The sequence below is a fragment of the Nelumbo lutea genome, chromosome 4 (assembly GCF_056320005.1).
Source record: "Nelumbo lutea isolate HS-2025 chromosome 4, American lotus-T2T, whole genome shotgun sequence".
Classification (NCBI taxonomy): domain Eukaryota; kingdom Viridiplantae; phylum Streptophyta; class Magnoliopsida; order Proteales; family Nelumbonaceae; genus Nelumbo; species Nelumbo lutea.
The window spans coordinates 34,453,561-34,477,687 of NC_142687.1; the positions used below are offsets into that span (position 1 = coordinate 34,453,561).

The 24,127-nt window shown below is 42.1% G+C and overlaps 1 protein-coding gene and 1 long non-coding RNA gene across 6 annotated transcripts in view; one reads left to right on the forward strand and one right to left on the reverse strand.

The window, feature by feature from the left end:
- The window catches only part of LOC148855124 (PROTEIN TARGETING TO STARCH (PTST)), a 37,235-nt gene extending 13,877 nt beyond the window's left edge, over positions 1 to 23,358 (forward strand). Inside the window, exons 5-10 of one of the 5 annotated variants that reach the window (XR_016113301.1) lie at positions 16,805 to 16,873; positions 18,146 to 18,251; positions 18,766 to 18,854; positions 22,218 to 22,311; positions 22,871 to 22,983; positions 23,069 to 23,358. Coding sequence is in view for 4 of the 5 variants with exons in the window: in XM_088986364.1 (XP_088842490.1) it covers positions 16,805 to 16,873; positions 18,146 to 18,251; positions 18,766 to 18,854; positions 22,871 to 22,983; positions 23,069 to 23,171 (480 nt within the window). In the remaining variant the exon portion in view is untranslated. The remainder of the gene's footprint in view (positions 1 to 16,804; positions 16,874 to 18,145; positions 18,252 to 18,765; positions 18,855 to 22,217; positions 22,312 to 22,870; positions 22,984 to 23,068) is intronic. The other 4 variants (XM_088986364.1, XM_088986366.1, XM_088986365.1 and 1 more) reach the window with 4 other exon arrangements.
- LOC148855125 (uncharacterized) lies at positions 21,285 to 22,296 on the reverse strand. Its single transcript, XR_016113302.1, has 2 exons — positions 22,185 to 22,296; positions 21,285 to 22,046 (listed from the first exon to the last, which is right to left on the reverse strand). It is a non-coding gene; the product is annotated as an uncharacterized LOC148855125 (long non-coding RNA).
- Positions 23,359 to 24,127: the final 769 nt, after the last annotated feature.

Here is a 24,127-nt window from a genome sequence, read left to right on the forward strand (position 1 = left end):
ACAGAATTTCTTTTAGAAAAGCATAGTATGTCACTTCGGGCTACCTCGGGTACTGATCTCCGACAACGACAAACAGTTTGAGGATATCAAGTTCCAAGAATGGTGCCAAAACATGGGAATTCGTCAAAACTTCACATCGATCGCACACCCGCAGGCAAACGGTCAGACAGAAATAATGAACAGAGCCATCATCCGCGGACTGAAAGCATGACTAGACCAAGCTAAAGGGTTGTGGGCGGACGAGCTACCAAGTGTTCTCTGAGCTCACCGAACTACAGAAAAAACCGCCACGGGAGAGACCTCATTTAACCTCACCTATGGCACTGAAGCGATAATCCCAGCGAAAATCGAAATACCTACACTACGACTAGAAGCATATGACGATCAGACAAACAGAGACGAGTTACGTACAAACCTCGACCTACTGGACAGGGTAAGAGACATCGCGCACATCCGGACAATGGCCTACCAACAAGTAGCTCAGTACTACAACGCCAGAGTAAAGAAGCGAAGCTTCTGAGTCGGCGACCTGGTTCTCCGTAAAATTATGGTGCCTAAACCCGGCGTGGGTAACTTTGACCAAATTGGGAAGATCCCTACAGAGTAAAGAGAGCGCTCGAATGGACATACGAGCTCAAAACCTTAGAAGGCAAACAAGTACCCCAAGCGTGGAACAACGTTAACTTAAAACGATACTACCTATAGACCACCAAGCAAGGTGGACGAAATCGCTACAAGAGCCAAAGGGCCAGGATGCCGAGCTAACAGAGGAACCTCGGAATAGGCAAGCACGACAGACGATTTGGTTCAAGGGAAGATCGGTGCACGTTGCGATCTCGAGGAAGGTGGCCTCCCTACTCTTCTGAAGAGCATAGTTTAACGACAGCACGCTCCTAAATTCCCCTTGAGCTCTTGAGCCCGAGGGCCCAGCTCGCGTATGAGCGGACCCGGAGTAAGCGGGAGCACTGGAGTAAACGGGGGCACTCGTGTGAGTAGTCTCGGCATAAGGGGCCCCTATCGCTTCTTGCATTGAAGGAGCCACCTTGGGTTCCCTGGGCGGATCCTCCGACGTTAGTCTGGTGCATGAGACTCCGCATCCTGGGGCAGCTTGGCACGAGTTCGCTTGGCGACCCGCTTTCTCCTCTTCATACCTTAGAACAGGTGCCCACCACGAGTCCTCTCTGAGTCCATTACACTTACAAAAAAGAATTCGATGTCAGAAAAAACGAAAGAACAAAGCGAAACAAAACCTCTGAGCAACGAACCCACCCGAACTCGGTCCGGCCGCAATGAGCTTGGCCTCTGTCAGGTACTGATGGCATTTTACCCCTAGTCGTGCCCATTGCCGAAGGCCCTTCACCGTTTCTTTATCAAGAGTGACACTGGAGTCAGGGGCGGCCGTCCCCCACCCGGTCTGAAAAGGCCACCCTTGTGCACTTTGCACCCCGAAGTAGTCCCACTTCCACGCCAGGACCTTGTTGATAAGTTCGTGCAAGAGCTTAAAGCCCGGGCGAGGAGACAGGTAATACACCCGCCTACTCCCGGGAAGAGGACCTGCTTGTTTCTTGAGCATTAAAATAAGGAGAATATCTCCAAGTCTAAAGGAAAGCCCTGTTTGCAAAAAAGGGAGATTGTCCCCACCAAGTTTCGAATGGAGTTCGGGTGAAGCTGGCCGACGGTAACGCCGAAGTGGTTTATGACCTCGACAAGAAGGGGGTGGAAAGGCAGTCGTAGCCCCGCAGCGAGCTGCTCCCGAAATATCACGATCTCATCAAGACCGTGTTCCCAAGGAAAGCTACCCGAAGGAATGAAATAGGCGTACTCCCCAGGCAAATTGTAAGAGGTAATAAGGGATTGGAGCCCGTCGGGCGTCATGGTCGAAGGATCAAACCTGTCTAGCATCCGACATCGACGAGAGGTAAACGCCAAACTGCTCGAAGCGGCTCGGCCTATGGGATAAAACTCGTCCTCAAGTTCTACCTCAGATTTGCTAAGGCCATCAAGGGATGCAACTCGGTTCGTAGAACCTGCATCAGACCCACTTGAAGATCCGTCTGAGCTATCCAAGCTAGACATCAAGAAGAAATGGTGGATTCCAAGAAAGTACTCATCCGAAAAAACGTTTCAACAGACTAGAAACTAGAACAAGCAGAAAACCTTGAAGGCAAACTAAAAAGCCTGAACGCGAGCTAAAAGACCTAGACGCGAGCTGAAACTTGGACGCAAACTCAAGAAGCAAAATGCAGAAGTGACAAAATGATTGGGGTCCCCTACAATTTATACCCACAGTAACCGAGAACCATCAGTGCATATCAAAGTCAATCTAATGGCCCACGTCCCCGAGACCGAAACGTGATTGGCACACATCTCTCTGAAACTGATGAAACGTCGGCGCATGTCTTTCTGAAACTAACAAAGAGTCGTGCATGTTTTTCTGGAACTGATAGAACGACCAGCACACGTCTCCTCGCCTTTCAAGCGACAACGACGCATTTGAAAAGACCCGCTATCACGTCTCCTAGCGGCACGCCTTTTTGAAATTAGAAATAAGCGCGCGCCTCCACGTCTATCAGCATTTATAAGCAAGTAGGCGCGTCTCCCGCCTTTTCGGCGCTCAAGAAAACCAAACAACCCTGACAACACACCTCACGCTATCAAGATTCAAAGTACGAGACAAATCCACCTACCACCTCGCGAAACTCCCCGCGCTAGGGCAAAACCCTTAGCACAAGGAGTGGGGGGAAATTGATGAAGGAAGATTTGGCCCGACCTCGTAATCACGCAACACGTGGCAAAGGCAACAGCTCGGCACAACAGCACGCTTAAGGCAAGAGCACCAAGGGGAGGAACCAACGATCCGAACTCCCTACCAGCAGTCCGAACTCTCCCTCGAGCCCCGAGCCACTCAAAAGACAGTAACCAAAACTGGCCTAATCTATCAATTCGGGACACACCTCCGAACTAGCCTGCCCTATGGCAGTTCGGGACACACCTCCGAACTCAAGACTTCACCTCGCTCACCGCTCCAGCACTTCGCCTCCAGGATGCCAAACTGAACAACCGTACCATGCCTAACACTGAGGAAGTTCGTATCCAAGGGCGGCACACCTGACTGACTTGAGATTTGACGCTTGACAGCCGCACTTCGAACGGCAACCTACCACCGCCACTTGCCACCGCTCTCCAGTTACAGAGACGGCTCCGACAAGGAGCAATGGCGGTTCTGTCCCAACAGAAGGGATGACACCCGAACTGGTAGAAACACAGAAATAATCATACTCGACCTGGCAAAAGCCTCAGAGTGAGTGCACGAAGTGGTTATAAAAGGTTCCTTACCCCCAACAACAAGGTATGCAAAAACTTTGCGCCATTTGGTTTTATCTTGCCTATTAGAGAATACTAACTTGAGCTTCGGAGCAATCTCACTGGGTTCCTCCGGAGTTCCATCATCTTCTCCGTTTCAGGTTTCCCGTTGCTCCAGTCAAAGGCAAGATCGTTGACAGCTAGGACCGGCCAGATTGCGCACCATCAATTAGTTCCATATGCAATTCACCCCACTGATGACCTGAATAGCTGGGAGGAGCCTGGGACCAACATTGGGTAATGGCCCTATACCAAGATATTGTTTTTGCCTTGCATACCAGTATCATACATGACCCAGACCTGATTGACACCAGACACTACATGGACTAATGTTTTGACCGCAAGTTGCAAAAAAAAGTACAAATAATAGATTTTGTAATTTGTAATTCAAATGGTTTGACCGCAAGTTGCAAAAAAAGTACAAAACCAGAATGCTTGCCGAGTCATGGATCAAATGGTTTGACCGCAAGTTGCAAAAAAAGTACAAATAATAGATTTTGTAATTTGTAATTCAAATCTAAGTGGTGGCTAAATGGTGAAAGTGTTATTTTTAACATAAACAACCAAAGAATAAAGCTTCAAATGCTCTCTATTAAGGGACCCAACTACTGCCCCTTTAGTTTATATTCATAATAGAATAAAATTACACTAATGCCCCTAACTATATGGTGAGATACCGCCCACCTCGAAAGCCCCTTCGAGGGTGGCTTAACCTCCTGAAACAGAAAGTGGAGAGGAAGAAGAGAGGGGAAGGTAGGAAAAGAGGGATTCAGTGAGAGAGAAACAAGGGATATTCATTCATGCCTTTCATTGTAAGAGTATGGCCTTATATAGCTGGCCTACAGGTGTAATTATAGAAGGAATATCCTTTGATTGGCAAGATAACTAACTCTAGGAAATATCATGGAGGGAATATCTTCTGTCGACAGAATCACCCTCTCTGTGTAACTAATTCTGAGGCTCTGTCGCCTATCCTTGAGTATTGCTGATGGGTAGTGGCCTGCTCCACTCCCTTTGTTGGGTTTAGGGAAGGCATTTGGGTCCCAACAATTCCTCCCTCCTTAGCATTGGCCTTGCCCTCAAGGTCTAGGTTCGGGAATCTCTCATTCAGCCTTAGATAAGGTTCCCAGGTGGTGTCTTCTAGGGGCAGCCCGGCCCATCGGAAATCCACAATTTTGATGGGCTCTGTGTAAATGTCCCATTCTTCAGTGAATTAGGGTAAGCTAAATGAGATAGGAGTATGATTTCCCACAGCCTTCTTGAGAAGAGAGATGTGAAACACCGGATGAAACTTCGAGGTAGCAAGGAGGTCCAATCTATAAGCAACAGGGCCCACTCTTTCCAACATCTTGTAGGGCCCATAATACCTGGGAGCTAGCTTGTGTCAAGCCCGTCTTACCCCTAAGACCTGGCAGTAAGGTTGGAGCTTAAGGTAGACAAAATCACCGACCTAAAACTCTAATGGGCGGTGGTGAGAGTCATAGTTGATCTTCATTCGTTGCTGGACCTTTGTCAAATTGGCCTTGAGCAGTCTAAGAATCTCGTCTGTTTCTAGTAGGCGAGTCTCTACTTCTGTCACCTTGGACGACCCATATTCATAGGGTAATATGGGAGGAGGTTCTCTGCCGTATAGGGCCTTGAAGGGTGTCACCCCTGCAGCTAACTGATAAGTGGAGTTGTACCAATATTCTGCCCACGGAAGCCAGTGGGCCCAATGTCTAGGCTTCTCCCCTATGAAGCATCTAAGGTAGGTTTCTAAGCATCGATTAATGACTTTAGTCTGTCCATCAGTTTGCGAGTGATAGCTGGTGGATGGGTGCAGTCGGGTTCCTTGCAATCTGAAGTACTCATTCCAAAATGAACTTAGGAAGGTAGGGTGACGATCCGAGACAATGGATCTTGGTGTTCCATGCAGTTTCACCACGTCCCTTATGAAAATGTCGGCCACCATTGCTGCAGTGTAAGGGTGAGGCAAAGATGAGAAATGGCTATACTTGGTGAGGTGGTCAACCACTACCATGATGACCTCTTTTCTTGCAGAACGAGGAAGTCCCGTGATGAAATCCATGGAGAGGTCTTCCCACACTTGCTCTGGAATCTTGAGGGGTTGTAGAAGGCCCGCGGGTGACTGTGAGGAGTATTTCTGCTGTTGGAAAGTTGGGCATTCTAATACATAGTGCAACACATCCTTGCGCATTCCTACCCGATGGTAGTGGCTGCTGAGTCTTTTTAGGGTCCGTAGCACCCCCGAATGTCCTTCCAGCACGGAATCATGAAACACCCGTAGCAGTTCAGTTTTGTGGGTGGAATTTGGAGCAACCACAAACCTACCCTTGAAGCAAAGATCAGGTCCCACAATTTGGTAACCCGAAACCTGAGAAGGGTTACGTTTCCACTTTTCCTTGATGTCTTGCAGCTGTGGATCAGATCTGGCTTCTTGCCGCATAGCTTCAAATAAGGGAAAACTAGGTTGAGAGCAAGTTAGTTGGGCCAGCTCTTCTACCCGTGATAAGGCATCAGCTACTTTGTTGGCAGGCCCAGGTTCAAACTTCGTTGGTCTGTCCTTATGATAAATTGGCGTACTAATAGGTATGTACGCCATTTCTGTACTGCCATTACCACGACCATCATTTCCTTGACATAGGTGGACTGATTTTGGCGATCTGTTGAGAGAGCCTTGCTGAAATAAGCAATGGGTTGCCCCTTCTGCATCAGAACAACCCCCACTCCGACACCCGATGCATCACACTCTATCTCAAAGGGCAGAGAGAAATCCGGAAGAGTGAGGATTGGAGGGCTAGAAACTGTTGTCTTCAAGTCTTCAAAGGCCCGTTGGGCATCATCATCCCACCCAAAAGAATCCTTCTTTAACAGGCGTGTTAGAGGAGCAGTCATAAGCCCATACCCCTTAATGAAGCGCCTATAATAACCGATAAGCCCAAGAAAACCCCTGAGAGCCTTTATACTAGTGGGCTTGGGCCATTTTTGGATGGCATCTATCTTTTCTGGGTTTGCCATGACCCGCCCTGCATCAACCACACAGCCTAAGTACCGAATCTGTCCTTGTCCAAAGGAGCACTTTGTCAATTTGGCATGCAACTGGTGCTCTCTCAAGATTGTGAGGGTAAGTTTCAGATGTTTCATATGGGTGCCCCAATCCTTGCTATAAATTAAGATGTCATCGAAAAATACCAGAATAAATTGCCTTAGGAAAGGCCTGAAGATGTCATTCATGAGGGCCTAAAAGGTGGAGGGGGCGTTGGTAAGGCCAAACGGCATAACCAGAAACTCATAATGGCCATCGTGGGTCCTAAAGGTTGTCTTGTGGATATCAGCCTGGTGAACCCGGATCTGATACCCGAACCGCAGGTCTAGTTTGGAGAACACTTGTGCTTCCCCTAACTCGTCCAGTAGTTCTTCAATGAGGGGTATTGGGAACTTGTCCTTCACTGTAATATGGTTCAGGGCCCGGTAATCTACACAAAACCGCCAACTACCATCCTTCTTCTTCACTAGGAGTACGAGGGATGAAAACAGGATGGTGCTGGTCTGTATATGCCCCTTGTCCATTAGCTCTTTTACTACCTTCTCAATTTCCAGTTTTTGGAAATAAGGGTATCTATATGGCCTCACATTGGCTGGTTTGGAATCTGGTAAGAGGGGTATCTAATGGTCATGGGCCTGGGGTGGAGGTAACTGGTTCGGTTCCTTGAATATGTCACCAAACTGATCGATGATCGATCTTAGGGTCTGGTGTTGGGCTTTAGTGGGTTGGTCACAGTCCTGATTGTTTAAAATTGGAATTGTGGGTTGAATGCCTAAGTGCATAAACAAGGGCTGTCCAATATCCTTGGAGGCCCGTATTATAGAGGCTAAAGTATCACCTCGGGGACTAGGGGGTCACACCCCTCGCAAATGGTAGGTCTGTCCATTTTGGCAAAAATCCATTGTCATTCTGGCGCAATCACAGTGCAGGACCTAGGCCACGTAACCAATGGATTCCCAAAATAATATCAGCCCCCAAGAATTCCAATGGGTGGAGATCTACCACAAAATTATGGCCTTGTACGAGGATCCTTTCCTTCTTACATACACCATTATATAACATATGATTCCCATTAGCCACATGGATTGAAAAGAGAGGAGTGGGGTGTATAGTCATACCTAGTTGCTTTGCCAAACGGCAAGTGATGAAATTCAAAGTAGAGCCACTATCAATCAAAACCATCACAGATTGGCCAACCAATCTTCCTTCTACTCACATGGACTGAAGAGGGTTGAGGCCCATGAGAGCATGTAGGGAGATCTCGGCTCCAACAGGTTCTGATTCGCCTGATATCAGTTCACAGTCTTCGATGTGCTTTGGTTCTGTCCCCTCCGGTTCTCCCTCTGTTTGAAGGAGAAATACTCGCTGGATCTGGCACTTATGGCCCAACCCAAACTTATCATCACAGTTGTAACAGAGGGCCTTCTCGCATTGGGCCTGCATCTCAACCCACGAGAGGCGCTTGAAAGGCACAGTGGGCCTGGGCAAGATGGGCTTCTGAGAATCCCCAACTTGTTTTTGGGGTTGCTGTTCGGCCCGCTAGAGAGCCCTCACATTCAGATAGGATGGTTTGATGGTCCTGCGCATGCAATCAATCTTGCCTGCATCTCAACCCACGAGAGGCGCTTGAAAGGCACAGTGGGCCTGGGCAAGATGGGCTTCTGAGAATCCCCAACTTGTTTTTGGGGTTGCTGTTCGGCCCGCTAGAAAGCCCTCACATTCAGATAGGATGGTTTGATGGTCCTGCGCATGCAATCAATCTTCTCTTCTTGCAAGCGAGCCATACCCACCACCGCCATGACTGTCGCTGGTCGAAGAGCTCTCACTTCCAAGCAGATGTCTTCTCTGAGACCTCCCACAAAACACCCAACCAATGCCTTCTCCGGCCATCCATGTACTCTGGTCGCCATTCTTTCGAACTCGAGATGGTAGTCTGCTACTGTCCCAGTCTGTTTTAGTCAAGTGAGGAGTTCGTCGTACTCCACAAACGTCGTCGGCCCAAAACGGATGCACAGAGCTTCCGTGAATTCTGCCCAAGTTACCTGAGGATGGGTTTGTCGATACCGCTGGAGCCAGAGAATAGCGTCTCCTTCTAGGTGAATGGAAGCGATGGCGACATGCTGGTGTGAAGGGGTTTTATGATACTCGAAGAATCTCTCTGCTCTAAAGATCCAAGGAATGGGATCTCCACCGAAATAGTTTGGAAAATTTATTTTATTAACCTTTCTGGTGGGGTAACCCCCAATTCCCTGGCTACCAAAAACAAAGGTGTCAGCCCCTGTTGACTGATTGGTCTCGCCGGACTGTTGTTGGGAGGCGAGGTTAGAGATGACCACCTTGAGATCCCTGAGTTCGTTTAGTACTTGGTGGAACCCAATCTCAAGTTGGTCGACTCTATCTTCCATGGTAGAGGATGTTGTCTGCGGCATAACTGGTAATGCAACCTTGCTCTGATACCAACTTGGTGAGATACCGCCCACCTCGGAAGCCCCTTCAAGGGTGGCTTAACCTCATGAAACAAAAAGTGGAGAGGAAGAAGAGAGGGGAAGGTAGGAAAAGAGGGATTCAGTGAAAGAGAAACAGGGGATATTCATTCATGCCTTTCATTGTAAGAGTATGGCCTTATATAGCTGGCCTATAGGTGTAATCATAGAGAGAATATCCTCTGATTGGTAGGATAACTGACTCCGGGAAATATCATGGAGGGAATATCTTCTGTTGGCAGAATCACCCTATGTGTAACTAATTCTGAGGCTCTATCACCTGTCCTTTCTGCCTCCTTGAGTACTACTGATGGGTAATGGCCTACTCCACTCCCTTTGTTGAGTTCGGGGAAGGTATTTGGGTCCCAACACTATATGACTTGAGAACAAAGATAATAAAAAAATAAATAATAAAGGGGAAAAGACTAAAATAACCCTGCACAAACACTTTAATTTAACAATAACAAAGAAAACGCTGATAAAAAAATTAATAAGAAAAGGCTGGCGGGGAAATGGAGATTGGAGTTGAGCATTGAAGCAAAAAAATTCCTATTTAAGCAAGGAAGAACAAAGGGTAAGATGTATCTGAAAATCAGAGAAGGCAGTAGGGAGACGATCTTTCTACCAGAGGAAGCATGCTTCTGGTTGAAAGGATTCGTTGATGGAACAGTTAACATCATCAGGGAAGAAGGTTGGAGAAACTCTGTGAATTGCTGGGGAAAAAGATATGAAACAGTACTAAAAACGAATGGGAGAGGATGGTTTATCTTGGTAACAAAGCATTTTGGAGTCAACAAAAAGCAAGTGATTTGCATACCGGAAGGACAAAGGGCAAAGATGGGCTTCCTTTGCCTATAATCTTCAGGCGTTTCTCTTGGAGATTGAGAGGAATGGTGCAGAAGAACCTGATAGAAGCCTGGAGGGAATTAACAGTGCTCTGGAGACTGGCAAGGAGCAAATTCCTGAAATCTTGGTAGCTAGCTCAGTTGAACACCGGAGAGTAGCACTTGAAGATGGGAGAGGGAAGTGGGAGCACAAAATGGTTTTGATGGCAGAAAGGGCAGTAAGGGACTGGTCGAAAGTTTTAGATGCAGTGGCAGATAAACTGGGTCTAGAAGGTGATGCAGTATTATTACCATTTGCTGAAATGAAAGCCATTCTAGACATTGGTGACAAGAAACTGAACTTCAGCACAGCAAAAAACAGAAGAAGGATTGATACAGGTCCAGAACTGGGTTCCAATCTGCAATGAAGTTGAGGTTGAAGACGGTAGTTTTTTTATCAAACTTTTAGGGCTACCCTTCAACCTCTGCAATGAACTAACCCTAGGAAAAGTTGTCAGAGCTCTGGGTGGTGTTTTGTTGGAGGCAAACATGAAGAACCTGCGTGCTGTAGAACTCAAGGTTGCAGGGGTTAAACCAGAAAATCTACCTCGCTCTTTCGAAGTGCTCTCAGAAGGCGCATGGTACAAAGTTTGGCTGGCCTCAGAAGCTGAGGCGTCTCTCTGGGGAAGACGAACAGAGGTAGGGGGCGGAGACGAAGTCGCAGGATGGATTACACATAGCTTCCAGGGAGAGTGATATGCGTGGGAGAGTGAAAGAGGAAGGGGAACAGTCGCAGGGGGCTCCAAGTCTCGAAGCCTTCCAAATAAGGCTATTAATTCAAAATTTTTTGAAGTTTGGGACGAGTTATGGTGGTCGCCCCTCCTATGCTGATGTGGCAAGAAGGGGAAAGTTTCTGGTGGGTCTTAATAGAAAGGCCTTTTCTTAACCGGCTGTAAGAAAGAGTGAGACGGTCGGAAGAACGGGCGAGCCGGTAGGTGAACCATACGACTATTCTAGAGGCTCACGTGACAACTTAAGTGGTCACGTGGGGTGGGTAAGGGAAAGGAAGGTGATAGACGAGAGTTCTCATCTATCATCTTCTAAGTTGGGTTCGGCCGAACAGGAGAAGCTTCAGAAAAAACGAAAGGAAGGGGGAAACAGAGCTCTGAGCTGGGTTAGTTGATTGGTTGGTGACGAGCCAAAAAGCCATGATTTCGATGGCCTAAACCCGCGCTACATCAGGAATAAAATAGAAGAAAGGGAAGAAGAAGACCAGGGATGGATTAGTTGCAGTTCTGAGAACTCAGAAGAGAATGAGAGTTTGGCTAGCTCGGAAGAAGAAGGATTCTACGAAGACCAAAATAGAGGGATCCTAAATTTGGAGCACCTGTTCCTTGGGGGTTCGGTGGGAGAACAACCAAAGGAAGTGGAAGCTCGGGTTTACGACACAAATACTGATAACAGAGCATCCCAAAGCCTAAAACGGGGAGAGCCCCTTCCAAGTTCTAGTGCTCTACAAGAGTCATGAAGGTGATAGCTCGGGTTAACCCAGATCTGAACAAGGGTACCTCACAGAGAGGTAAACAACTGGTACAGGAAGAGGTCTTTGTGTTAACCAGTGGACGGGGTTCCTTCCAAACCGAGGAAACAGAGAGCTCCAAATTTTCAAAACAGGAAGTGACAACCAATTTTCCTCACTTGCACATCTCTCACAACCCTCAGTCTGGTAACTCCGTCAACTCGTTCAATTCACTTTTTGTTACTGATGTGTGTTCTGTGTCCTTTGTTCCAGATTCCCTTCTCAACCAAGTGTCGGAGGCACATGGACAGATAGCCACAGTGAGACCACAAGGGGAGAAGGAAGGGGAGGAATTGGCGGGGAAAACATGCAGGGAAGAAAAAATTTGGGGGATCATTGAGAGTTTAATGGGAGAAGTGGAGAGGAAGGAACTGCAGAGGGAGGTTATAGAGGGGGCTGAAAGGGTCAGTGGTGGAGAAAATGAGGAAAGGAATGAGAATACTCTTAGGAGTGGGGGGAGTGAAACAAGACAGAAAGAGGAAACTAGTAGGGAAGAGTCACTTGTAGGATTTGTAGGTAAGCTGGGGTGTAAACTGAAGAATCCGAATGATTTAAAATCTTCTCTCCAAAAAAAAGAGGACAGTAAGATTAAGAAAAGAAAGTTGAGTGAAGTTGAAAAATTAAGAAGAGACATTAAGGGGGATAGGAAGTTTGAGGTGAGAGGGGATAGAAGGAAAGGGTTGAAATAGAATTTGGAGGGGTTAGGGCTGAATTTCAAAAATTAAAATGAGAATCCTAAGTTGGAATGTGAGGGGGTTGGGTAGTGCCAAGAAGAGAGCAACAGTCAAAGAGGTGATTAAGAAGTTTAACCCGAATGTGATATTAATTCAAGAGTCCAAAAGAATGGAATTCAACTGTAGATGGGCAAGAAGTGTGTGGAGATCTAGGGCGATAAAGTGGGCGGCTGCTCCCTTGTGGGGTTCCTCAGGTAGGATTATAACATTGTGGAAAAAAGATATACTAATAGGAGTGAAAGAATTAATAGGTGATCATTTTGTTTCTCTGAAGTTCAGACAGGTGGAAGATGGGTTTGAATAGATACTAACAAATGTATATGGCCCCAATAACTATAGGCAGAGGAAGAAATTATGGGAAGAATTGAGCAATATTAGGGGCCTCTAGGAAGGACCATGGTTCTGGTTAAGGAGGAAATAAGTTGGAGGCAGAAATCCAGGTGTAAGTGGCTAAAGGAGGGAGATAGAAACACCAGATTCTTCCATTCAGTGGCAAATGGTAGGAGGAAAAAGAATTTCATATCAAAATTGGAAGTAGAAGGATTAGTTTTATCCCACCTAGTAGAAATTGCAAAGGCCTTAGTAAATCATTTCAAATATACATTTAGAAGACCTTTAAATAAGAGGGTGTAGTTGGAGGGTTTGGAATGTCCGACTTTAAACGTAGAGAACAGAGAGTGGCTAGAAAAGTGTTTTGATCTAGAGGAGATAAAGGAAGCAATATTCTCAATGGATAGGACAAAAGCTCCGGGTCTAGACGACTTCACAACAGCTTTTTATCAAGATTGCTGGGACGTTGTGGAGAAGGATCTTGGGTTAGTCTTTGAGGAGTTTCACAGAAGGGGAATAATTAATATGGGGTTGAACTCAACTTTTACTGCTTTAGTCCCAAAGAAGAAAGAGGCATTACAACCAAGGGATTTTAGACCTATCAGTTTGGTGAATAGCTTGTACAAAATAATTGCAAAAGTCTTGTTTCTCAGGATAAAGAAGATCCTTCCTCTCATTATTGCACCTAGCTAAGGTGCTTTTGTGGAAGGAAGACAGATCACAAATCAAATCCTCATTGCTAATGAGAGTTTGGAGAGCTTTAGAAAATCTAAGAAGAAGGGAGTGGTCTGCAATTGGATTTGGAGAAGTCTTATGACTTAGTTGATTAGTCTTTCTTATTGGAGGTGTTGAGAGGTTTTGGTTTTGGAGACAAGTGGCGTAAATGGATGTGGGGTTGTGTTAGGACTTGTCACTATTCTATCTTGGTGAATGGAGTTGTGGTTGACTTATTTCCTGCCTTGAGAGGTATAAGACAAGAAGACCCACTCTCCCCCTTCCTGTTCACCCTGATTGCTGATGTACTTGGGAGATTAATCCATAGAGTTGACTCGAGGAACTTAATAAAAGGATGGCATATAGGAAGGGAGGAGGTACCACTGACACATCTGTAGTTTGCAGATGACACAATCCTGTTCTGTGAAGGTGGGGACATAAATTGGATCCGGAATTTAAAATTGGCAATACAACTCTTTGAGCAGATGCCTAACCTCAAGGTAAACTTAATAAGAGTTGTGTAGTGGGAGTGAATGTGGAGGAGAGGGAATTAAGTGAATATGCAGGTGTACTAGGGTGTGCAATATCGAATTGGCCTTTGAAGTACTTGGACCTCCCCTTAGGAGATAATCCTAACTATGAAAGCTTCTGGAACCCGGAGGAAAAATTATCTCTCTTTAGGGGGGAGAATCACTTTGATTAGGTCTACCCTAGCTAACCTTCCTGTCTACTTTTTGTCAGTGTTTAAGATCCCCAGTAAGGTTTCCAACCTTTTGGAAAAATTAATGAGGGACTTTCTTTGGGAGCCTGGAGAGGAAAAGAGAGATCATAGGTGAGTTGGGAGGTGATAACTAGAGGTAAAAAGCTAGGAGGCCTTAGGATTGGTAACATTAAAAAAAGGAATATGGCCTTGCTGGGGAAATGGTTGTGGAGGTTTACAATGGAAAAAGATAAGTTGTGGGCTAAGATTGTGGCTAACATACATGGGCTGGAAGACAACGGTTGGTATCCTAGAATCGCTACAAGGGCCACAACTGCTTCTCCTTGGAAATCCATTCATGATTTGCTTCCAACTTTCTCCCCTTGGGTCAAGTATGGTCTTAACTCTAGTAATCGAATAAAATTTTCGGAACAAACTTGAGTAGGGGATTCACCTCTGAAGGACCAGTTCCCCTTCTTGTATGCTTTGTCAGACTTGAAAATGAACCTATTTCTTCTTTCTTAGGTCCTTCAGATTCCACTTTTGGTTTTGGTTGGAACCTAGGCCTGATAAGGGCAATTAGGGTTACAGACATGGACAACATCTTATCTTTGTTAACCATCCTTGAGAATGTCTTCTTTCTGGACTCCTTCCACCTCAAGTACTTTCTCTTGTGCTTCATTTTTTGAAATTTTAACTCAACCTCCTGTCACATTTGGAGTGTCCTTTCTGGTTAAAGAGATCTGGAGCAAGCCCATTCCTCCTCGGGTTGGTAGTTTTTGTTGGGAAAGTTTCCTGGAAAGAATTAACACAAATGATTTACTTCAAAAAAAGAGACTCAATTCTTGCTTACTTCCTAATTGGTGTACTCTATGTAAAGCTGACGGGGAAACTGGTTACCACCTTATAGTTTCTTGTAAGGTCGCTAAAACTGTGTGGGAGTGGGCTCTTTCCCTCTTTGGGTGTTCTTGGAATCCCCTTGAGAGTGTGGAGGAGCATTAGGGCAGCTGTATGTTGGTCCCTATGGGAAGAAAGAAACTCATGAATTTTCTCAGATAAGGACAGAACCCTGGCAAACCTATTAGATCTAATACTTTTAAGGGCTGTCCATTGGCTAAAATCTTTGGAGTTGTTCTCAGACTTTCCTGTGGTTGACTTATTAAGAAATTGGAAAGAGATAGCTACTTTTGCTTTGTGTAAGAGGACTCCTAGTCCCTCATGGTCCCCTCCTCCCTCTGGATTTATAAAACTGAATTTTGATAGCAGTAGTTTGAGGAATCCAGGGCCTTCTGGGAGTGGGGGAGTGTTCAGGAATGAGGAGGGGGTTGTTATTGCTTTATTCTCAGGCCCCATTAGGGAAGGAGACTCTCTCAAGGCTGAGATCCTTGCAGCTCTGGAAAGAATTCAAAGAGCAAGGGAACTAAATATCAGATGTTTGGTCTTGGAAGGTGACTCGAAGGTTGTGATTAGCTGGCTGAAGGAAGAGGACAGTGGCTTGTGGAGCTATAACAATGAAAAGAAAAAATTCTGTTGGTTGGGTAGAGACATTGAGATACACTGTAGCTGGGTGAAGAGGTCTGCCAACTCATTTGCAGATGGGCTGGCCAAGCAGGGATAGGGAGGCTATCTTTGGGGCTAATTTTTAACTTTCTGTCATTGTATTCTGTTGATGGGGAGTTAAAGACTTTTTACTTCCCCTATTGTATCTAAAGCTCATAAATGTTCACATCATTAATAAAGTTTTACTGTTACTGATTAAAAAAAAAAAACAACTACTGGAGTTCCCAATAGGTTCAGTAGATAACTACCTTGTCAATGCCCTTATTGTTTTCCTTTCTTTCTTCTTTAGAATTTGACCTGGAGAAGCTTTTGCATCACCACTCTAACTATTTTCAAATGCTTTCTTTATTGCTTAATTTCCATGTTGAGACTTCAGATATTCCATCCATGTAACTTATGCTACATATTATAATTATGGCTGGCAGTGTTGTCTTTGTATCTTAAATATAATTTAAAATTCTATGGAGCAATCCATGATCCATCTCAACTTTCTCCTTTTAATTTCTTTTTTTCTTCTTCTTTCTTCTCTCTTGTTATTCTTTCTATTCATTAAGCATCAATGTCTGTCTAGAAACTTTGGACAAGATGTTGCTTAAACAGCAACGGACCACTTTTCTCTTTGTTACCTGCACATGGAATGTAAACAACATAAATATGGTGTAGTTATGAATCTGGCCTGGATACAGAACCAATTTGGAAGAATCTAGGTAGCAAAAATCTCTCATGCCAAAATATTTGACTTGGAAGCCTGGTAAATTTATTGGCAGTTCATAGATTAACAAATGAGAGTGGAATGACAGAACAAGATTTATGTAAGTGACCCTATATAGTTTGGAGAGATGTGACTAACAAATGAAGTGTCTGCTTTGTCTTTTTCCTTGCCTAAAATGTCAAACATGTATCGAGAAAATGCCTTGTCACGTTAATGACTATGCATGGCCGCTTCAACTTTCAATCCTTTTTTCCAATTGAACTATTTATAGATATTAATTTAAAATCATATAAATATATAAAACGTATGAACAACTTAGATTTTGCATGCATTTAGAACAACCAAATTCATAAGCTATAATGTTTCTAACATTTTATATATCATCCATGCATATTTAGCAATTTTTGATCATATTATATTGTATCAGTGCGCATCATAATGATACACTAAGAACCATAAAACGTTAACTATTATTATGTCAATATTAATTGCCTTTTGCATATGTGGTATCATTGGTTGCACATTGTATAATTACCTAACTGGTTCCAAACAGTTAATTATTTAGACTATAATTATTGAAATATAAGCCTGTAGTGTAACGTAACTCGTCTTGTTTCCCTACAATGACTTTCATCCATTTTAAAGTTTCTTCAATTCGGTAACAAAAATGAAACACTGGGCAAAATAGCTTGTGCTAGGATATTTGTTAGCATGATCACCTTGGAATTAACATGCTATGCTGGTTTTTGTACTTCACAGTTGCAAACAAAGGAGGATGATTTAGTTAACTTCAAAAGTGAACTTTCCATCATGGAACTTGAAGTTCAGGTTATCATATTGTTCCTTTTTGAATAAAATATCACTTATTTATCAAAAAAAAAACTTGAAATTCAGGTTATCCTCTTTTGCAATTTCATTATAATCTGCTTCTGTGTGTTATTCATTGTATTACAGCATTGGTCTTAACAAATGTGTTCCCTCAATAATCTGAGTGTGTCAGAATCTTATGCATACCCCATGCAGACATGCCATCCATTTAGGAGAATCCATGCAACACTGGTTCTGTAACACAAATTTGTGGGAACACATACATCACCATCTGTAAGAAAATGGTTGTATATATGATTTTTGTTTGTAAAACGGTAAAATCTCTACCATCTTTGCATGGGAACCCACTTTTGGAGGCGACTTGTGAGTTGATTGTGTCCATGAATTGGCTCGTCTACGACTCTCAGAAATACATATTGGAATTTGCTACAGTGTGAAACTGTGAACCAGGCAGATTTACCAAAATGTCGCCACATTAACTCTCCAATTATCAATCCTGACTTAAGTACCTTTATGTAACAATGGTCAAACCATTATTGTTTTTAAACTCCAGTATCTGTATCTTCCCAATTTATGCATAACTTGATCTATTGTTTATTGGATATTATTTCCAATTAGCATTCAAATTGAGAAAACAATGAAAAACAGCCAGTGTGGACACACAACAAATAGTACAAGGTTGTGAGTTTAACTTGTCAATTGTGAGTTGCAATTGACTATTTAATTTGTTATACTTATTTAGTTCTATGAATCTTAAGAACAATATTAGAAATTCATAATATTTAATATATACATATATACTTATTAAAATATTATTTATGTGGGATGTGTTCACAAATCTTACTTTTTTGGGGTTTACTGAGTTGGACTCTTGGACTCGTCAGGTTCTGATTCCTATGTTTGTATCCATGCAACACTATCTCTAAATGTGGCTGTTTTCATATGTAGACAAAGCAGAGAACTCCCCAAGAAAAACATCCTAGCTACCTCCATGATGCAAGTCTACAACTACCCTAGGCTCTAAATATTCATCAAATACTTATATCTAACAAATGACAGGGTAGAAGTATTTTGGTTAACAGATGGGGTTACATGTTGAAACACCCTGTGCCTAGGTTGTCTTGTGAGCACCATATACATTTAGTGATTGTAGACTTGTAGTGCTAGAATTAAGTAGTTTTACCAGAAATTGCTTTTGAAAGATATGCCTGCAAGAAAAGAGATTGAGCATACAGACTATGAAGATTTTAACTTGAGATTTTCCCTAGGCAGTCTTTGGTCACATTGGCAGAAGAGGTTGCTAATTCTGTCATTCAGCAAGGTTCAAGAAAAATTAATGGGAAATACATTCAGTCCCACCTTCTTTCCAGATTGCAAGGTATCATTACTACACCATGAACACTGGGTTAAAGATTTGTTTACTTAAATTTTTTCTTATTTCTTATTAAGACAATTATGAAATCAGTTCACAATTCTGAAGTTAGCTATAATTGATTTGACTTAAGGATAATGCCCACCTAAGGCTGTTACAGTAGTGTTGTCAGACTTGGACTAGGCTGGACAGTTGAACCAGTGACCTGGTGATCTATCCAGGTCTTGGTTAATTGACGGTTTTCATGGTCAGAACGGGTTAACCAATTAAACTGTGACCCAATGAGCACTCTGTTTTTCTGTCTGGTCCTAGTCTGATAACATTGCTGAAAACTTTTGCATTGTTGAGTTGATTGGAGTGTGAACTCTGTTTTGGCCAGCCCCATCAGGTGCTAAACTTAGGTTTATTATATACTCTCTTTCCATATATATATACACAAATACATAAAAGTTTAAAAGAAAATTGCATTTTTGTGAAATTTTTGACAATAAAAATTTGTTGCCTCCTTTCTTTCGTTGAGCTTTACACGAGAAACTGAAAGAGCAGATCAAGGATGTCGATGCTATTCAAGCAAAGGAGGTGTCCTTATTCTGGGTTGGTATGGCAGAGGTAATTAATTACTATCTTTAAACTCCATCCACAGATAAAATCACCAACTACCTTCTTGTTTACTCACAAAGAGATTTAGAAAATAAAAATGAAATGAGCCTTTGGGGCATTACCCTTGTAGAGTGGATCAGGTCAGTATCAATCCAAGCTCCTCCCCTTAAACTGCACAATACCCATAATTCTAGGCATTTGGTGCTCAAACAATAATGACACAGTACTTGCCTATTCCAACCAGAACCTGAATTTTGCAAGGCTAGACTTGGATTATAATACTATACAAGCCAAGGACAAACTAAGGTGAACTATGAAAGCCCCTATTAATGAATTTCATCAAGTCTTTAAAGCTCCATTTCGTTTGTGGGATGGGAAGGGAAAAAATGGAATATTCTAGAATATCTTCCCTTTCCATGTTTGGTTTGTACAATGTCATGAGATGGGATGGGAAAAGCTGGACTACAGATCTCAATTCTTGGGATGTGGAATCTCACCATTTTGGTGGGAAACAAGTGGGAAAGGGGGGGAAACTTGTTTAACAGAAAAACAGTTCATAGTATTTTTAAGAGTTAATATTTAGACCCATGACCCATTTTTTTATCAATAACAGCAATAACTTTTTATTAATAAGAGCAAATAGGAGTAAGTACACTAAGTACAGAACAAAGACTGTGAGAGATGAAACCTCTTCTCTTTCCCTAAATTACCCATTCTCCCTTGCAGCTTTGCGCAAAACAAAGGCTCTTCCCACCCCTTGTTTATCTAAGACATCAGTAGAGTGAGCGTTCTTTTTAACCCAAGCGTGACTTACTTCCATGTCTCTAGTTAATCACCTTTTTTTTTTTTTTCCTTTCATTATTATATATCCACATCATCCTCCCATCGTCTTGTAGCCAGTTGGTTACTAGTTTTGAATCTCCATCAGCAAAGAGTTTACTAATGAATTGTCCTTGCCCTTTGTATGCCTTAAAACACTGCCATCACTTCTGTTTTCAGAAAATCTCCTTCCCCAACTGGTCCTGGATATAAAATCATGGTTTTATCCTCCTCATCTCTAAATACACCTCCAATACCTGATGGTTCTGGATTTTCCAAACTGCTACCATCAAATTTTAGTTTAATGAACCCTCTACCCGGTGGAAACCATTGGTAATTGATGAGTCTTGCAAATAGAAGAGCTTGTCACTTCTTAGCTTCCATCCAATTTCTTAGTGTACCATTTGAGAAGCCTTCCAAGGATTTCAACCAATGCATCACTTTTAATCATTGGGAATCTAAATGTATTGTCCCAAACCCCACTTATGCTACAATATCCCCTTTGTATTGTGATAGATTCCTCCACTTGTCATTGTTCCGAGTTGTAGTTGTATAAAGTATACATTTATAAAAATTTATGAGGTGGAGGAATCTATAAAAACTTATTTATTTTTTCAATTAATTAGGCTAGACCCATTAATAAATTATTAATTATTTAATAAAATAATCTAATTAAAATTAACTGATAAATAAATTAATTAAATGAAATAATTAATAAAAATATTAATCAATTGCAAATAATTTACTAATTAATAATTAATAATAAATTGCTGAAATCATCAATTAAGTCATATATATTAATAAAAAATATTAGTAAAATTTAAACTAATAAAAATTAAAATATTAGTTAATTTTAATAATTAATTAACTAGTTATTAATATTAATGAATTTATAATTAATATCTAACTAATAGTTAATAATAAAGTATAAAAATTAAAATATTAGTTAATTTTAATAATTAATTAACTAGTTATTAATATTAATGAATTTATAATTAATATCTAACTAATAGTTAATAATAAAGTACTAAATAATAAAGATATTATTAATTAATTTATTCTTAATTTAATTAATAAATAAATGGTAAATTTCTTAAACTACCCTTGTGGTTTAGCTAATTGATTAAGTGTACCCTTAATGTTTGAAAATTGACTAATGCTACTCTTACTATTTCTAACAATTGACTAACTCTACCCCTATCGTAGTTAATGCTCCGTCACATCTATGCACATGTGAACTCATGTGACCTATAATTTTTTATTAAAACCCAATATTACCCTAGTCCCCTAAGCCCCCACTCTCTCTCCATTCTAAGACCTCCCCCTCCACCTCTGTCTCTCTTCGGTCTCTCTCTCTCTCCATTCTCGGACCTCCCCCTCCGCCTCTATCTCTCTTCGGTCTCTCTCTCTCTCTCTCTATTATCAAACCTCCCCCTCCACCTATGGTCTCTCTCCCCTTCTCTCTCTTTCTCTCATTGTATACTTTCGTTACTAGCTTGGTGTTCATCAGATCCACAACATATTGATCGACTTTCCTTTTGTTTTAACATTTGAATGTTCATTTTGGCTCTATTAGTGTTAGTCCTTGGTTATCTGTCATGTTCAGATCCGTCGCTGTAATGAGTTGCGCAGTGGCGACAACAATGATGAAATAGTAAAATGAGAGAGAGAGGACGCAGGGGAGAGAAGGAGAAGAAAAAAAAGAAGAGAAAGTGTGAGAGAAAGAGATCAGAGAGAAAATTGCTGTCGCCGCTTCTAGTTCGAGCAGAGGTCGACGATGAAAGGTACTGTAATAGTAAAAAGGGGAATGGACAGAGAGAGAAATGGGAGAGAATGGCGGGAGGAGTGCCACTGGTTCACCGCCGCCCCTCTGTTTTCGTTCGAAGAGGGGTTATCACCGCTGCCAGAGTGAGAAGGCAATCTAACCTCGACCGACGGGACGGGAGCACCTTGCATCGCACCCTCCACCCCCTGGCGTGCCGGAGGAGTGCCACTAATTCACCGCCACCCCTTTGTTTTCTTTCGAAGAGGGGTCATCGTCGTCGTTGGATTGAGAAGGCAATCTAACCTCGACTGATGGGACGGGAGCACCTCGTGTTGCACCCTCCACCCCTGGCGTGTCGGAGGGGTGTCGCTAGTTCACTGCCGCCCCTCTGTTTTCGTTTGAAGAAAGGCCATCGCCACCGTCGGAGCAAGAAGGCAATCTAACCTCGACCGACGGGATGGGAACACCTTGCGTCTCACCCTCCACCACCCCTGGCATGCGCTACCATCCACGGTGGCACGTCGATTTAAGAATTAAGAAGCACTACAGTTATTTAGAACAACTTCTTCCTCTATCAACGTTTCCTTAGAACTCACTGCGAAAGCGAAAAAATAACCCTGCGAAATTGACAAAGAACACTATGTTCTGGTCAAACACTAGATTCCTTTAGTAAAAAACCCTTGCGTTTTGTTTAGGGTTTATTAACGCTAAACAAACAAAAAAGGGTGTTAAGAAAACAAAAAGAACTCACTAACCTTTGTCTGACCTTCGCCGTTTGGTATTTGCAGTGATTGTCGTCGGTGGCGATGGCAACGTCGATGGATGGCGCTCCTCCTTGGCTCTCTCTTCTCTTTCGACAGATGGGGCGAGTGTCTGAGAGGGGTAGGGATATTGAGTTAAGTTAAAATCAGGGACAAAAATGTAACTTCACATAGGGGTAAAACGGGCATTTGACCTTTTTTGTCCATGTTTAACGGCTAAGGGTGCACTTAATCACTTGTCAGAAACAGTAAGGGTACACACTTAGTAAATTAGTTAAACTATAAAGGTAGTTTAAGAAATTTCATAAAAATTTAATTAATTATACAAAATAAAAATTATTAATTAATTCATAATAAATATTAATAAGATAAGTAATAATTAATAATAAAAAATGTTATTAATTAACTAGTTAATTAATAATTGTTATTGGGGTGATTTTCCCACTATTCTCCCTTTTGCAACCGAACAATAGATTGTGAAAAATATCCACCCATTATCCCTTTCTCATATCATCCCAGATTCCCATCCCTCCAAAATCTTCCCGGAAGTCCGAACGAAATGCAGCCTCAGAAAATATAATCATTAAAGTTAGGCAATGCTTTGGCAGTTCTAACTGAACTTTTCAGGGATAATCCTGTTTTGATTATGATGTGAAAGCTTGACTGTTTTTGAGAATCAGAGCGTGCAAGTAATGGGCTCCTTCGGTGGCTGGAGTCAAGGGGAACACCTATCACCAGAATACACGGGTTCTTTCACCAGATTCTCAACAACCCTGATGCTAAGGCCTGGAAGGTAAGAGTCTAATAAAGTAGAAAGCCACCCTCGTTCTTTATGGGATTTTCTGCATTTTAACTTGTCTTTTCTTAATGGCACGAAGATACGAGATCAAGTTTTTGGTGGATGGAGAATGGCAGCTATCACCAGAATTCCCTACCGTAGGTGAGGGTATGCTGCAAAACAACTTGCTGATTGTAGAATGAACAGAAGACCAAGTACTCTGCTCTTTTCGCTGCACTTTTCCTCCATCTGTATATGTGAATGTGACTGATGATATAAAGCAGTCTAGGATTTCCTTTGGCAGGTTTGCATGCGGCCAACGTTGTAAGCTAAGCTGTAATATCTCTCTACAAATGGAAAATAAACAATGTATATGACGTGCTTATGTTACGGCTTACCAATTTTGTTACATTTCTTTTCATTTTTCATCTTTTATTTTGGTATCCATGAACAGGGGTTAAACAAAGGTAAAAGGTGGGATAGCACCTAGAGCTGTAAACGGGTCAGATTCAGATTGGATTCAATAAAATTCAAATATGGTCTGATTACTGAAAACTTGCATATGAATCTGAAATCTAATCGGATTTGAAGGCGTAGGGTTCAAATTCAAATCATAACGGATTTGTATTAGATTTGGTTTTGATCCAGACTGTTTTAATTTTTTAAATACAAAAATGATTAAAAAATTAATTACTTTTCAAATTTTATGTATAATAAGTTAATGTATATATAGCATACTAAATTTACTATATATATATATATATATATATATATATATATATATATATATATATATATTCATATATAATATAGTATACAAAATATATTTTTTATAATTTTAAAAATATTTATATAAAATTTATATATTAAAATGAATAAATATGATAATTAATATAATCAAATTTGGGTTTTAATCGGATTGCATGGAGCCAAATCTAAATCATATCGATTTTGTAAACACACCATTCAAATCTGAGATAATTGGATTGAATGTCGTATTAGATCTGAAATAATCGGATCGAATGTTAAATGTATCACAAAGTTTCATGTATCATACAGGAGTAACATCACCTCCCACGAATCTTTTAACCAAATATAATCCAGACTCAACGGGAATAAAGTATGAGGACAAAGGTTGCCACTTTGTCGCCTCCTATTG